The following is a 15,192-nucleotide window of genomic DNA, read 5'->3' on the forward strand; positions in this document are numbered from 1 at the left end:
TCCTGAGGGTGGGTTCGCCTTGGGGTGGACATGCCCCCTGTGACAAGGTGAGGCTAAGCCATGCCCTTCAGCATGCCCTGTCAGTAGAGGCCTGGAAGCTCTCAGTTTGGAGGCCTTACGGGAGCTTGGCAGCTATTGTCATTCCCAACTGCCCTGGGTGTCTGTGACCTAAACTCTCAGGGCAGGAGACTCAAAGCCATCCCCCTTTCTCATGATCCTTAGGCTGTTGCTGAAACAGAAGTCCCTGGGAGAGTCCACTGACTTCCAACTCAAGGAATTTGCAGCTGCGAGTCAAGTCACCACAGGACCCTGAGCTGGATCTGATCCCGCCGCAGCAGGGAGGGCCAGCAGGTCTCACAGGGCTGCTCACAGCCTTATTCCCATTTCTCAGGGCAAACCCAGACCTCCAGCCTCCTGGACATGTGACAGCTGCACCTTGGATGCTAGCGAGTGAACGTGTAGAATGGAGAGCGGGACTCCATCCTCTTCCTCTGAGAAGCCTAATATGCTGACCGAAGTCACTTCCAGCTCGGGGTGCAGCTGAGCAGGCTGGAGGCCACTGACACCATTGGCATCCTGGTGATCGATATGGTGGGAACAGGGAGATGGGGTGGTCCGCAGGGGCCCCCTCCCCAGGCTGAAGACGAGCCATCAGTGAGAGTTGGGGAGCTGGGGTGACTGCCCCTAACACAATGCAGAGGCAGTGGTGGGTGGAGGGAGGGGAGCTAAGCAGAAAGGGGAAGGAGAATCCTGATGTGATTCCCAGGCATAGGGGTGTACCATGCCCATCACCATGCATGGCCCTTTTGGAGAGGCCAGGCCCTCTTGGGAGTATCAAGCTGGTGGACGTTCAGGGCTCCAGTGCTGTGCTGGGTGGACATCTCCGCAAGACATGGGCAGTGTGGTGCTCCTAGGCTACACAGTGTGGAAGGCCCACACAAATCTGGGGTGAGGCCCAGCTGGGAGGGAGGAATAGCACGTTCCAGAATGGGGCTCTGTTAGCCCCACATGGAAGCGGGGGTGAGGTGGAGCGAGCTCACAGAACAGGTGTCTCGTGTACAGCAGCTTCTTGGGCCTGGAGCTGTGGTTTCAGATTGTTATCACCCCACCTGCTTCACAGTCTCCGACCTCCTCATCGACAGCTCCTTTGCATTTCAAGTCTGGTGAGAACCACCACGGGCTCAGGGAGACAGCCCCCACCACTGCCCACCTTGCCCACATCCAGAACGCAGGCAAGGCACAGGGACCCTGAGCTGGGAAGAGTTAGGATAAAGTGAAAGAGGGATGGGGGTCTCAAGCACTACAGCCCAGCCCTCCTTGGCCCCCTAGGCTGTTACAAAGCCCAAAGTTCACCCAGCTCTTCTGGGGAGTCGGCACCTCTCCCAGGGTGAGGGGCGGGTTCTGTGGGGGTGACCGTGCCATGCTGCTGCCTTATCCTGCCCTAACCAGAACCTTTGTGCCCATCACATCCTCCTGCACCACAGCTGTCGTGCAGGAACAGCCGGGCACCTGGAGTCCAAGACAGGCTGAAGAGGATGTTTCCAGTTTTCCTTTTAGCGTTTGTTTCGCATGCATGAAGATGTCACTGACCTGCTGGCACAGGGCAGGAGCTTCAAGTTGCCCCTTTGGCTGTGGTAGACGGAGGCCCACTGGTTCTCCTCACTCACCCCTGACACGTCACCTGATCACGGCCGCCCCCGGGCCAGCTGTCTGGTGTTGAGCCCTTGGCACAGCCCTCAGCAAGGCTCTCTGCTTGTTCACAGCCAACTGACTGGGCTCCCTGCCCGGCATAGAGCATGGCTAACCCCCTCATCAGTACCTTCCATGATGAGTCCTGGGGTAGCGTCTCAGAAAGAAAACATCAGTAAGCCCACTCTAGTTACTACTTCCTAACCAGAGGAGACAGGTGAAACTCCCAAACCAACGGTGGGAATGGAATATGAGTGATTCAACAGTGAACATACAAAAAGGAGGAGGTCCTGCTGCCCAGTGCTTAGGATCCCTTTTCAAGGGCAGCTTCAGCAGGGTGGAGCACGTGTTACTACCTTTCTTCCAGTCAGGAGTACTGGATGGACAAGATGAGCTTTCAGGGTCTCTTTTCAACCAAGAGAAGGACCCCAGGAGGCTGTTGAGGATGTGGAAGGGGACCTCTGCCCCCATGTGAGGGATGGGGGGCTTTCCAGAAGCTTTCTTCAAGATCCTTACGCCCCCTGCTCCTCTTGCTCAGTTTTCCCAGGCCTCTTAGGCAAAGAGTCCCAGCGACTGAGCACAGAAAGAACAATTGGTTCTCCCCATGCTTTGTGGCCCCCTCATCTTTATCTTCCAGCCATATCATCTGGCTGAAGAACCAGATGGACATCCAAGGCAACCCCACACACAGAGCCCTGTCTCACCTGGGAATCTGCTCCCTAGAGATCCGCAAGCCTGGTCCCTTTGACGGGGGAGCCCCCCGGGAGGCATTGTTGGGCTGCCAGAGGATATGAAAGACAAGGGCAGAACTTGTGCCTTGAGGTGAGTCATTTCTCTCCACGGCTGGGAGAGTCGGGGGTAGACACAGCCTGGACAAGAAGAGCTCGCTGTGCTTTCCCCTTAAGGCCTTCTCAGCACTGTCATCATCAGGATGTGTTTGAGGAGCCATTTTTGTTATCCACTATCTCATTTCTCTCCATCATAATTCTATACTATGGGAAGAATAGCTAGCTATTTCGATTTTGCAAAGGAGAAATCTGAAGCACAGGGAGGCAATTGGTTAACCTGAGATTTCCAGCGTTGGTTAGTTGAGGTGTTGGCATGAAGATGGAAAGAGCCCAATTCTCCCCGTCCTCACCCAGATTGTTTTTCTTTAAATTATACCATCTGCTGAATCAGTCCAGGAAAGCTTCTGCTGTTCATTGGGGGCTTTTGAACAAACCAGAAGACTTTCCCCTCTGGCTTGTTAAAAGAGAGTATCGCACATCCTCTCTGCCTCTTTTCGAGTATTCATTCATTTATCTATGTCCTGTCACCCTGTGAGATGTCCATCACATTACTGATCTGCTTTGCCATCAGGAAGGATTGGACAGTCATTTCCTTTGCCCCTGCAGGGTCAAGCCAAGCCCAGTCTCTAACCCACAGTGGACACTCTCTAAGTGTACATACTGTGAGTCAGGGATGAGTGGGCTGCCATTCGTGCTGTTCTTCCCTAGGTGCAGACTGCTTGCTAACTGCCACCGTGGACACTCCCAAACCGGAGAAGTATACCCCTTTCCAGTGCTCCAGAAGAAGGGTTCTGAGAGATTTCTGAGATGTTAACATTGAGAAATGTCTGAATTCTTGCAGCTCCTCAGTGAGGCTCCCCAAGGAAATGGCAACTCTGACAAAGGTGAGGAAAGAGGGACAGAGCCTCTGAATGAAATATTTCATATTTATGGCTATTTTCAAGTCTGGGACAGATATGTATTCCTGAGCATTTCAACCATGCTCTCACTGGTGACCACTTTTATTTTAACCACTTTTTTTGGTAAGCTAATACTCTCATCCTCGTGGAGGGAATTGACCATAGATAAAGTCTACATTTGTCCTGAAGACAGGAATTAAACCTTGAAGAAGAGTGATAGCATCAGCCTAATTGTAAAGGGGTTCTGGGGGAGGGGGGACAGTACTGTACGAAAAGGTGGCAGGGGGGCAGTCAGCAGTGGGGGATGGACGAGGGTCATCACCGCCATGACAGCAGCGTGGGAAAGGAGAGGAAGCTGTTCCTGTCAGTCAAGGGTCTCCATCTCAATATCATCAGTGCTGAGAAAAAGATTAGTCTTCTTGGTTTTTACTTTGAATTTTATGGATTCCTTCATTTTAAGGAATTATTATATATCAATAATAATTGAATATGAGGGTATGTGGTCCCAAGCAGCACATTGGCAAAGGGCAACTCTGATCATCATTTAGAATTGGCTAGCTCCTTCAGATGCTAAATCACTCACAGGAGAAAGTGTACAAACTGATAAGTGAGGTGAAGAAGTAGCTCATGAGAGAATTAAAAAGAACTGGTTCCCTGTTTCTCCTCTGACTTGCAGCTCCTGGCTGATGAAAATTGAGCATGAATTCCATTCCAGAAGCCATTTATTTAAGCCTATCATTGATATATAGCAAATGAAAACCCTAAGGGATGCATTAAAAGTGCAGACTTCTCTGGAGATCTCTCTCTGACAGTTGGCTTGCAAAGATAGGTCTCTTGCCACTGCTTAGTGCCCACTCTGTGCTAATGTTTCTGCTCATGTTGTGTTGTGTTGTGTTGGTGTTAGCCTTATTAGTGTTGGTTGCCCTTTGACCTATCTCCCAGCCAGCGCCCAGCAATGAAGCAGGCTAAGTAGATGATTCACAGGACCCAGAGACTGCCTCAGCCACCTGGATGTGCTCAGGCTGTCTGCTGTTATGGCCACATATTACCCTCTTTACTGTGCCCCCAGGAAGCCTGACTATGGCGATAATGTGTTCTTAAGGAGCTCCAGCACAGTATCCAGTGTGGCCTAATCTAGATAAATGTGTGGATCCTTAGTGCATAAGTGTCCATCTGTTTGAGATTTTCTAGATGGGGAAAATTTAGAAAGTTGGAATTCTTTAGCCAGACTGTATGGAATCTGCAGGTCCTCAGACTCCTCTTTCTCTTCCCATATCTACATTGTCTTCTACAGAAGTTTCTAACATACTCCTTTTCTCTAGACAGTCTGTGACAGAGCTGAGTTTAACTTTATACAGTACTGGGTGCTGAAAGAAATACAGGAAATGGCTTGCTCTCTCCTTCTCTGCGTTTTCCAGTGTAAGCTGGAAGGCAGGATGCACATCTGTCACAGAGACAGAGATCACAGACACATAAACACATACATTGCTAACTAAAGACAGAGCACTAGGACCTGAGGGCTGGGAGACACTGAAGCAACTGGAGCCCAGCCTTAGTCAGCCCTGGGGAAATAGCAGAGGGGAGGGGCCCTTGCTGTACATGTTTTTATTCTTATTATAAGATATCGAAGGCATTCAGTGATGGAATCCACAGAGGATAGTGACAATTCCTCCTCTTCTAGGATGGGCGTGGTACTCTTCCCATCAAAGGTTGGAGTCTGTTTCTCCTCTCTTCAAATTTGGGCTGACACTGTGACCTGCTTTGTCCAAAAGAATGTGGTGGAGGTGAGGCTGTGCCAGGTCTGGGCCTAGATCTTGGGAGATCCAGTGGTTACTGCTTTTACTTTTGGAATCAGCTCCCACATATCTCAGGATAGATTATTAAATTATGAGAGGCCACTTGGAGGACCACCAAGCCTCCCACCTGACAGCTAGCACCACCAGCCTACACGTGTGTGCCCCCCTTGAACACTTCTGCCCTAGTCAAGCCCAGTCTACTCCTTGTGGGTAGAGACTGGTTGTCCTTGCATAGCGCTATCCAAGTTCTAAAATTATGAGCAGATTAATGGTTGCTGTTATTTCAAGCCACTAAATGTTTAGGTGGTTTGTTATACAGTAACATATAACTGAGACTGCCTTCTCTGCATCAGACACTGAAGGTCAGGCTTTATCTCCTTTTATCTTCATTTTACAAATGAGGAATTGAAACTTATAAATTTCTCCAAGTCATGCTGGTAAGATTTGAACAAGGCCTGTTTAACTCCATGCCTTCCCTATTTCTTCTCCTCTCTCTCACTCAGTGACTGCCAGGGTAATGGGTCTGGGTTGGAATCAGTTCATATATTCTCAGCATGCATGGTGAAGGAATAAAATATTCACACTGAAGACCACCTCCAGTCACAGTTAATCTTTCTGCATTCAAGGAGAACTGTACTAGAATCCTTAATTTTGTCATTTATGCATTTAGCACTGTGGTGTACCCTCTGAGCTAAGGCCTACGATGTGCCTGGGAGGGGGTGTAGCTTCTTCATTCATTCATATTTATCCAAAATCTTAAACACCTGTATCATTTTGGGGTTGAGCTGAGGGGGACAAATATTTCCCAGATTAGTGGCCTTGTGCTGAGTAAAGAATTCTTGTACCTGAGATCTATATTTTCTGGCTTTGCTGCCATTCTGATGGAGGAAAGAATTGTTCTATAGCTTTTTTTCTAGTACCAGAAACAACTTCCAAAATCTAGCTTTTCAAAATAATTGGGTGATAGAAAATTGGAGATATGTTTCCTTAGGAGAAACTAACTTCCAGGTCGCTAAATCTTCCTCCTCCATTCACCTGAAGGTGGGTGAAGTAGTAAATGCAGGGTCTCCCTAGTCAGGCTGCTCCAAGGGGAAGAAGGCATGCAGTTTATTAGCAACTTCTTACCCTCTGATCTCCACTTTACCACTACCTGCCTGGAGAGAGGGAAGCTACTGGCTCTGGTTTTCCCACCTCCATAGAACTTGAATCCTACAAGCAACTAAAATTCCACCTTTACCAGCAAGCTGTGGAAAAAGAGGCAGTCCTCTTCTCTCAGCTCTTCTTCACATAAGCTTGCAAGTTCTGGGCCTCCTCACCCTTTCCCTTATCACCCACTAAATCCCTCTGCTTCCTGTGGGATTTATTACAGTAACATCTCGCTCCTGCAAACCACCCCATCTCAAATTCACAGCTAACAACTAGGAAGTAAACAAGCCTATAGATGCCCCCAAATAATGGCCATAAACTCTGGAAACTAAAGCTCTTCAGCAATCTCTCAGAGACCTTTTACTGTAAGATTTTAGAACATTTCTAAGAAGCTCTATTAATTGGTGGAGGCATTTTACAAACACAGCTTCTAGTTTAGAGGTAGTTACAAACAACCCTCAATAGCCTGTAAGGCACACAGTATAAAACTTGATATTCATCATCACCCCTCTTAACCATGTAACTGTGATTACAGGTCGCGATCCTCGCTTCAGATAAGCAAGGGGTCAAATATAAGCGTAGAGAGGTCAAATACATTCAAGCCTCTGGAGTTTGTAAACAGAGCCACGGTGGAATTCGAACCCATATCTCCCTGTCCGAAAAACCCCTTGTTTTCTTTACACGTTGGCTGGCTCAGGTTCCAAATTTTCTCGCTTAAAAAACTGATAGGTGTATTTCCTTAGAGAACCTCGATTTACTTAACATATAAATGTAAGGGCGTTTCTGTAATTTGAAAAATCACAACCTAGGAACTCTGGCAAATGCGGCGCGTGCATCTGGAATGAGCCCAAGGAAACCAATTTCCTCAGAGTTTTAGGGCCGATGGCTGCGAGGGACCTTAGGTAACCAAGCCAGTCCCCCCCAGTCGGCGCGAGTGCACAGAAGCCGGGGCCGGCGAACCCCGCCGCGACAAGCACGAGAAGGAGGGGGCGGACGGGGTAGGCAGGGCGCGAAACACACGGGCCTCGGTCCTTTGCAAGGACGGTCTCCCGGGCGTGCGCGCGTGCGTACCTTCCCCGCTTCAGCCCGGATGGAGTCTTTTGGAACAGTTCGCCACCAGCCGACTTCCGGCCGCATGCCCGCCGGAGCCCCGGCCCCTAGGGCTCCGCCAATCATTGCCCGCATGTGGTAGTTGTAGGTGGGGCCTTAGAGATTCGAAAGGAGCCCCGCCCCCTCGGTGCTGATTCCCGGGACTAGCTTAGGGAAGACAGCACCTTCCACGGGAGGTGAGGCATAGTGGGAAGGGAAAACTAAGGGTGGGCTGGAGGTGTGCTGTGGCTGTGGTGCCGTGGGGTATGGAAAGGTGGCTTGGGGAGCGGGAGAAGCCTGTGGCTGTGGTGCCGTGGGTGTATGGAAAGGTGGCTTGGGGAGCGGGAGAAGCCAAAGGATGGCGGCGGGGAGGAAGATGGGGCATTCAGATCGCCCCCAGTGAGGAGAGGCCAGATCGTCAGGCGACGGGAGGGCGGGCTGCGCAGAGGGATGGGTGCAGGGAGCTCTCTGCACCTTCCCGGGAGGTAGCAGGGGTAGTTAAGGTCATTTGCTACTTCTGGGACATTTGCTTTCTCTCCAAAATGACCCCAGACCCCTGGCTTGCACCTTGAGTCCAGCTGGGAGCCTTGGGCAGGATGGAGACTTGAAGAAAGGTATGTTGTCTCTCCAGTAAAGGTCTCAGCTGACTCTTGATCCTGCTGGCTGGAACATGGAAGGTTTGGAGGAAGGTAAGGAAACCCTGGAGGGTAGAATGAGGCGCCCGCGATTGAGAGCTGTGGTAGGGACCTAAGGCTGGCATTCATTCTTTACTCCATACAGATGTAAAGTTCATAGTGGATGAGACTTTGGACTTTGGAGGACTGTCACCATCTGACAGGTACCAGCCTCTTTATGCTACTTACTTTCCTCCAACTGCCTCTTCGTCTCTAACCCTTACGGATGAATTATTGGCCTCTGAGGTTGGGTTATCAAGGTCGGGTGTGCTGGGGCTGCTAGGTGGCTGGATGACTTGGGCCTCTATGACACTACTGGGGAAGGGGAGAAGGGATAAGCTGGAATGGGATTTCAGGGTGTTAAGAAGAGGGGTAAGTGGATTTGCAGCATCTTCATGGCGGCATAATTTCCAATGTCATTAAATGCTAAGGGCCCATCAGGCCTCACAGAACCAGGTGTCTCATCACTCAGAAGCCGTATCTGACAGCCAGCATGTGCACCAGGACTTGGGGGTTGTCCCTGGCTCTGCTGTGAGGGGTTTTGCCAGTTTCCTACTCTCTTTCATGTGGGCATGGTGCCTGGTTTGGTTTCTGTCTCAGTCATGAGGAGGAAGACATGGCAGTGTTGATGACTCCAGAGAAACCCATCCGAAGAGGCCTCTCCCACCGAAGTGACCCAAATGCAGTGGCCCCCGCCCCACAGGGTCTGAAGCTCAGCTTAGGCCCTCTCAGCCCAGAGAAGCTGGAGGAGATCCTTGACGAGGCCAACCGGCTGGCAGCTCACCTGGAGCGCTGTGCCCTGCAGGAGCGGGGGAGCGCAGGTGAGGGCTCCGGGCCTCGCAAGGTGAAGCCCAGCCCCCGGCGGGAGACCTTTGTGCTGAAGGACAGTCCTGTCCGAGACTTGCTGCCTACTGTGAGCTCTTTGGCATGGAGCACGCCCTCCCCAAGCAGCCTGACACCTCGGCTCCGGAGCAGTAATAGGAAGGGGTCAGTCAAGGCTCTCCGGGCAGCAGGTGGAAAGAGGCCCTCCGGCATGAAGAGGGTGAGTTTAGGGTTCAGGGTTGGATGTGCGCCCCAGACACAGTGCCTGCCTCTGTTGGTACAGGCACAGTGTGGTTTCCTCATTGGTAAAATGAGGATAGCAGAATTCTACCTCAGAACTGTTAGAATTGAATGAGACACCGTAAGCAAAGCACTCAGCACAGTGTCTGTGCACAGCTCTATAACGTCTATAGTAAGCTCTCAGTAAATGGTATTGGTGGTGGTGGTGGTGATGTCGGCAGCTACCTTCTGCCCTTCCTTTCTGGGACCCAGGCAGCTCTACAACTCCATCCCTGAACCAGGCAGCAGAACAGATTCTTTTCCCATTTTAGTCCTTTTTCTCTCTCTTCTTGTTTCAGGAGTCACCCACTTGCAATCTGTTCCCCACATCCAAAAGCCCAGCATCTACTCCTCTCGCCCGATCAACTCCTCCAATCCGGGGCAAAGCTGGGCCCTATGGGAGAGCACCAGCAAGTGAGAAGGCCTGGCAGCCAAGCTGGGGTGACTGGGAACAGGGAAGGTGTGGTGCTCACCCTAAAATTCCTTTCCCCCTCTCCACCAGGCCCACTTAACCCTGTCAGACCAGTCTCGGTCCCACAGCCTCCTACCAGCAGCTCTCAGCACCTGTCTCGAACACCGGGAGCAGCTGCTAAGCCTTCCAGTCGACTCCCTGTTCCCTCAGCCATCCCAAGACCTGCCAGCCGAATGCCACTCACCAGCCGGAGTGTACCACCCAGCAAAGGTGCTCCACCTCCAGATTCTCTGTCAACCCGGAAAGGACTTCCAAGACCAAGTGCTGCAGGGCACAGAGGTGAGGAAGAACGGATATAAGGGAAAGAAGTAAGGGGGGGAATACCTACCCTTGCCCAACTTGACCACACCCTCCCAGAGCTGCTAACAGTGACCACTTTCTCCATCTTCCTTACCAATGGACTTGGAGATGGGGAGACTGAGTTAAGGACGGGGGGGTGGGTCTGGGCAAAGAGTTTGAGGCTTGGTTTTCAAATACCTTATTTTTTTGGCCTTAGGTGAGAGGAAAGGCACTAATCCCAAACTCACTCCACCTCTTTGGGTATTTCTTTTTGAGACGGTCACTTGAACTTTCTGCTAACTCATATCTTTTGTTAACCCCTATCAAGTTCCTGTTTCCCAGCGACCAAATCTCCCAGTTGCTGGTGCTGCTCGCAGCAATCTGCAGGCCCCCAGGAAAGTTGCAGTCCCAGGACCTACCAGGTAAAACTGGTTGAGACGTCTCTCTCCCCCCTGTCATCTGTGCTTCCAAGCTTTTATGTACATCAGCCCTGAATCCTGTGTGGCAAGATAGGGATGAGAAAGGGGAGCTTGGTGGGGCAGAGAGTCCCATTTCTTCCTACTCTGAGAAACTTGAATTCAGTTGGGTGACAAATGGGTTTGAGGAAGGGCAGTTTAAAGCAGTTTCACCTTCTGTCTCTTTAGGTAAAGAGATCAGGACAGCAAACAAAAATTCAGTAGCAAACCACTACAGTCGCTGCCTGGACTCACCTTTACTTGGCCTCCCAAAGCCTCTCATTGGCCCAGGAACAGGAGGAAGAGAAGCCACTTGAGTAGAGACCATGAGAGCTGGGGTGGATTAGGACTGAGCTGGAGGAGAATTGAACTCTTTGGGTTGAAAGATAATTAGGAAAAAGAAGTCACCTCCCAGCAGTGAAACTGAACAGAAATGAGAGATGCAGGAGAGAGGTTTGTCCTCATCCAGCCTCACTTTCACGTTCAGCCCCAGAGTTTGATCTTCTTCCCAGGCATTGGTTCACTGGACGTGTACATGTGAATGACCTCTGTAGCTAAACTCCCTGCTTCCCTAGGAGCCGTTCTTCCAAACCACATCCTCTACTGGACTCAGCTTATTTAGAGAGACAGATGCAGACACCTGGTCTTCAGAACTTGTTTCCTGTGAATTCTGTGACTCACAACAGGCCAGTTTATGATAAGCTTACTCCATTAGTCTGTGTTTTTCTAAAATAAAATGAATATATTTTTATATTCTCTCTGTATGTGAAAGTAAATGCCACTTCCAATTTCTCATAAATTTGGAGTACTCTTTTGTGTAATTACAGTGAGGGAGCCAGGATTGGCTTCCCGACAAGGGGCCTGAATATGCCCTAATCTATGAGATTACAGCAAATCGGGTTGTCACTAATCCTGTTGTTCACATTATGTGGTAACAGGCTGCCCTTTCCCAGGATTCGTATGTTACTAGTAGGTCCAGATCAAGTTAAGTATAGCTTAATTCATAGTATGTGAGTCTGTCAAGCCAGGGTCTTGGTAAAATTGTTACTTATATCCTCAACCTGGGTGTACTTCCTGGCAAGAGAACAGAGCCTCCAAGGAACTCCTCAGCATCTTGTCTGCTGTACTTGTGGGCTGAGGGAGCCCTTTGGGGACCACCCTGGAATTTAGTATCACTGATTACCTGATGCAGAAGATAGTGGTCACATTCTACCTTACATCACTAGAACTGTTGGTGTTCTGTTCTCACCTCCTAGGCTTCAAGGCTGGCACCAAGACTTACAAACCTGTGTGATGCCTAGTGCTGTGATTTTATGTGGCAGAGACTTTTATTCATTTGTTGAAAGAATATTTGAGTGCAAAGAGGTGGGTGTTTGTTTATGAATGACAAAGACTCATTTAGCAGATTTAAATAAGGGTCTCCTTTTCTCATGGCCTTTGACTCCTGTAATCAGAACCAATTCAATTCCTTGTGAGTTTTGAGAGAACTTCCCTCCTTGAAGGCCTGGGCAGGACTTAAGGAAGCCAGCAGAAAACTTGTCAAAGGAGTGGGTACCAGTTGGTGCCCCTTCCCGCATGCTTACGTGCCCAGAAGCCCCCTAGTAAAGCACCTTCCCCTGCTCCAGCGTCCAGAGCCCTCCACTACTTTCTTTTCCTTTTTATGGCTGATCTTAAGGTTCATTTAACACATTCCGCTATATCACAGTGACAGCTGCCCAGATAGTCACCTATCCCCTGAGCCTCTCAGAGCAACTCCTACAGCCTCTAGGATTCCAAGAATTGACCTGGAGATTGAGGGGATGTGGAGACAAATACTATTTAGCTCTGGAGAAATTCTGCAGAAGCAAGAAAATCTCAGGTGCTTTCCAGCCCTGGTGGCTAGTGAGCAGGGCCTGTTGGTGATGACTTGCTCTGGCAGAAGCACTGGAAGGTGTGGAGTGCAGGCGCGCACGTAGGTGTGGCCAGCAGGTGGCATGTTTGTGTGGCCTGGGAGGCAATGTAAGATGCAGACCCATTGCTGTTGCCATCTGGTGGCTGGAGAGGACAAGACATTCTTCTCACTCTTGGTCAGCCTTGAGTTTTGGTCTCCTCCACCCCTGGCCCAAACCCACTTAAGCAACATTCAGTAGGCAGTGCCAGCTAGGGAGGAGGCCTACTTGCCACAGCTGCCTTTCTTGTTCAACTACCTGCTTCCTTCCCTTTTAGTCTGGCTTTCTATTTTTTCTCTTTCTTTCTGCACTCTACTTCCACCCCCACCCAGTAGTGACAACAAAGAAAGCCAACATTTATTGGCCTCTTACTATGCACTGTCAACTGTTTAAGCACTTTACATGTGTTAACTCATTTAATTCTCATAAAAGCTCTATTAGACAGATGTTATTATCCTCATTTTGCAGGCAGAGAAACTAAGGCTGGGAGAGATTAAGTCACTCAGTCTGGTTCCAGGGTTTGTGTTCTTAATCACTACCCTCTCTTGCCCCCATGTTGACTCCCTATCTAATTTGTTGAATAGACCTTCAAAAACACAAAACTTGGGAATGGAAGTAATGCTGTAGAACACATAGTTGGCTAGAGTATGGAGTAGCTGCTTCATTTCCAATGGGAAAAAAAAACCAAAGTGGCCCAGAGAAGTAGAGTTAAGAGGTGCCTAGTCATGAAGCACCTTTAAATTCCCACTAACCTCTCAACTCAGCCCACCCCACCTCCTGAATTCTGCCCCCAGGACTCAACAGGGCTTGAAACCTGCCTGTTCTGTGCAGCCTCTCCAGCCGTACAAGTCCCTCCTGGCCTGGTGAAAAGGATACTTTCCTGCCATCTGCCACGTCTTCCTTGGGAATGCCAGGACCTGAGCACTTGTGCTGATGAGGCCTTCTGGGGACTTCTGCTGGAGTGTCAGTAGAGGGACTAGCTCATCAGCCACTTAGTATCTGAGTCCCCTGACCTCCTGGCCCTTCCAGGGCCCTACCTACTCTTGTTTTCCAGGGACCAGGTCCTTCCCTCCCTCTGAAAGGACAGGGCACCACACAGAAGCACATTATTGACAGTGCTCAGCCCGCACAGAACTAGTTTATTCAGTAGTATGGGGAAATGAAAAAACAAACACAAAACCCTACCATATTTACAGTAACAATCAACCTGTACAATGTGATGGTTAGTATCAAGTTAGCATCCAGCATCTTTGTATTTTTTTAAGTCAAGTCATCAGTAGTAAAAACCAGTTAAATTTTTAACCCTTTGCAGGAATTGCTGAGGGGAGGTATCAGGGAGAGAACTGACAGCAGAAAAGTCAAAGACCAGCCTTACAAATGAGAAACAGGGACATTTTTTTCCACCCATAGCCTTTTTCTGGCTACCTGCTCCAGAGGATACGCAATGACAAGTCTGGAATACATGCTTGCGTAAATGGTGACTCAAATGAATAGCAGTCGGCAAAATTGAGGGTGGGGGTAGGGGGAGGCGGGGAGATGGCAGCTTGGAGCAAGGGGAAAGGCCTCAGGCCCCCACACCAGGACTGCTGGGCACTCACCCAATTTGTCATGGCCACATCAGACCCCTTGGGACCAGACTCGAACCCATCCCAACGCAAAAAGCAAATAAATAAAAAATATATATTAACTCTCTCTTCACAGGGAGCTGGGTATGTAGGGGAGGGGGAAAAAGAGGAATGGGACCTGGTCCTTGGAAGAGGAGAGCCAATTTCCACAAGGGGTTAAAAATAGAACATGTCTCAGAGGCCACAGCAGGTCAGGCAGAGTGGGGTTGTCTGACCTTGGGTGGGCAAGCAGACCCCGGAACCCAGACTGACACCTGTGCCTGGGACAGCCCGAGGGCAGCGGGCCAGCACTGTGCTCACCTTCCCACCCCACCCAGGCCACGGCAAAGAAGCGCAACTGAACACATGACTGGCCTTCCCCAGTGGGGGTCAGGCAGGAAAATGAAGCACTTTTGGGTCAGCAAACTGAGCAAATGCCTGGGCTGCAGCACATGGCTGGAGTCCAGGGAAAGGAGAGGGGCTGGGGTGGCCCGGCCGTCACCCCGGGGCACGGGTTCCCCTCAAAATGTGTTCATGCAGCATTTGGGGGGCCGGGGCGCTGAGTCCTTCTGCCCCCTCGCCAGAAAGGGCTTTTTCAGTTCCTGGGAGGGTCGGCACAGGCTGGCCGAGGAGGGCCCTGGCCCCGGCTCCCTTGCCGCATGGAGGCCCGCCCAGCTGCAGCCTGCAGGGCCCGACGCCCCGGGTGCGTGTGGCTTCGTCCTTTGCTTTTGGTGATGGCAAGTGAGGGGCAGGCCCCCCAAAAGTCCCTCTCCTCCCAGAGGCACAGCAGATGGGAAACTGAGGAGAGGCTGGGAAGCATCCTGGGAGGTCCTATCCTCTTTGGGAAGGGAAAGGGGAGTCAGTTTCCAGCATATAAAAAAAATGAATCCCTGAAGTCATGAAGAGTGGAGATCCTTTTTAAAATTCATTTTTCCTCTTTTCTGAAAACTTTGTCTTGGAGATGTTGGCCCCAGGGGTCCAAAGTACAGTGGGGGGATGGCGGGGGGGAGGGAGTTGGCACTAGGTGGCCTTGGGAGGGGAGGGTGGGGTGGGGCCCTTCCAAGCAAGGCCCAGGCTCCTCAGATGGATGTTTCGTCGCTGCGGCAGGCAGGCGGTGGGGAGCAGGGGCAGGATAAAGCACAAGACAGGAGTGGGGTCATAAGTGCAGCAGGGGAAGATAAGGGAGCCTCAGGGTGTAGGACACCGGCCCAAGATTAATGCAGGAAGTTAAAGAAGAGAAATCTGGAGAAGCAGGAAAGGAAAGTGACAGAA

The 15,192-nt window shown here is 50.5% G+C and overlaps 2 protein-coding genes across 12 annotated transcripts in view; one reads left to right on the forward strand and one right to left on the reverse strand.

Annotated features, from left to right (window-relative positions):
* PSRC1 (proline and serine rich coiled-coil 1) lies at positions 1-13,673 on the forward strand. 8 transcript variants are annotated; one of them, XM_073234449.1, is made up of 9 exons: positions 1-2,511; positions 3,186-3,361; positions 8,039-8,096; positions 8,188-8,245; positions 8,682-9,123; positions 9,482-9,596; positions 9,685-9,933; positions 10,262-10,355; positions 10,964-11,139. In XM_073234449.1, the coding sequence occupies exons 3-9, from the start codon at positions 8,078-8,080 to the stop codon at positions 11,121-11,123; spliced, it is 1,137 nt and encodes a 378-aa protein (XP_073090550.1). In that variant the 5' UTR covers positions 1-2,511; positions 3,186-3,361; positions 8,039-8,077; the 3' UTR covers positions 11,124-11,139. The 8 variants fall into 8 exon arrangements, with proteins under 8 accessions (XP_073090550.1, XP_036857496.2, XP_073090551.1 ...); XM_037001601.2 differs by lacking the exons at positions 1-2,511; positions 3,186-3,361 and adding an exon at positions 7,466-7,604; XM_073234450.1 differs by lacking the exons at positions 1-2,511; positions 3,186-3,361; positions 10,964-11,139 and adding an exon at positions 11,645-13,673 and having other exon boundaries at positions 7,961-8,096.
* CELSR2 (cadherin EGF LAG seven-pass G-type receptor 2) overlaps positions 10,379-15,192 on the reverse strand; it is a 27,861-nt gene continuing 23,047 nt past the window's right edge. Inside the window, exon 34 of one of the 4 annotated variants that reach the window (XM_073234445.1) lies at positions 10,379-10,430. In XM_073234445.1, the coding sequence (XP_073090546.1) occupies positions 10,418-10,430 (13 nt within the window). In that variant the 3' untranslated portion in view covers positions 10,379-10,417. Of the gene's footprint in view, positions 10,431-13,556; positions 15,163-15,192 lie in introns of those variants that run through there. The other 3 variants (XM_037001579.2, XM_037001578.2, XM_017657950.3) reach the window with 3 other exon arrangements.

This window comes from Manis javanica, chromosome 4, assembly GCF_040802235.1.
Source record: "Manis javanica isolate MJ-LG chromosome 4, MJ_LKY, whole genome shotgun sequence".
In the NCBI taxonomy this organism is placed as follows: Eukaryota; Metazoa; Chordata; class Mammalia; order Pholidota; family Manidae; genus Manis; species Manis javanica.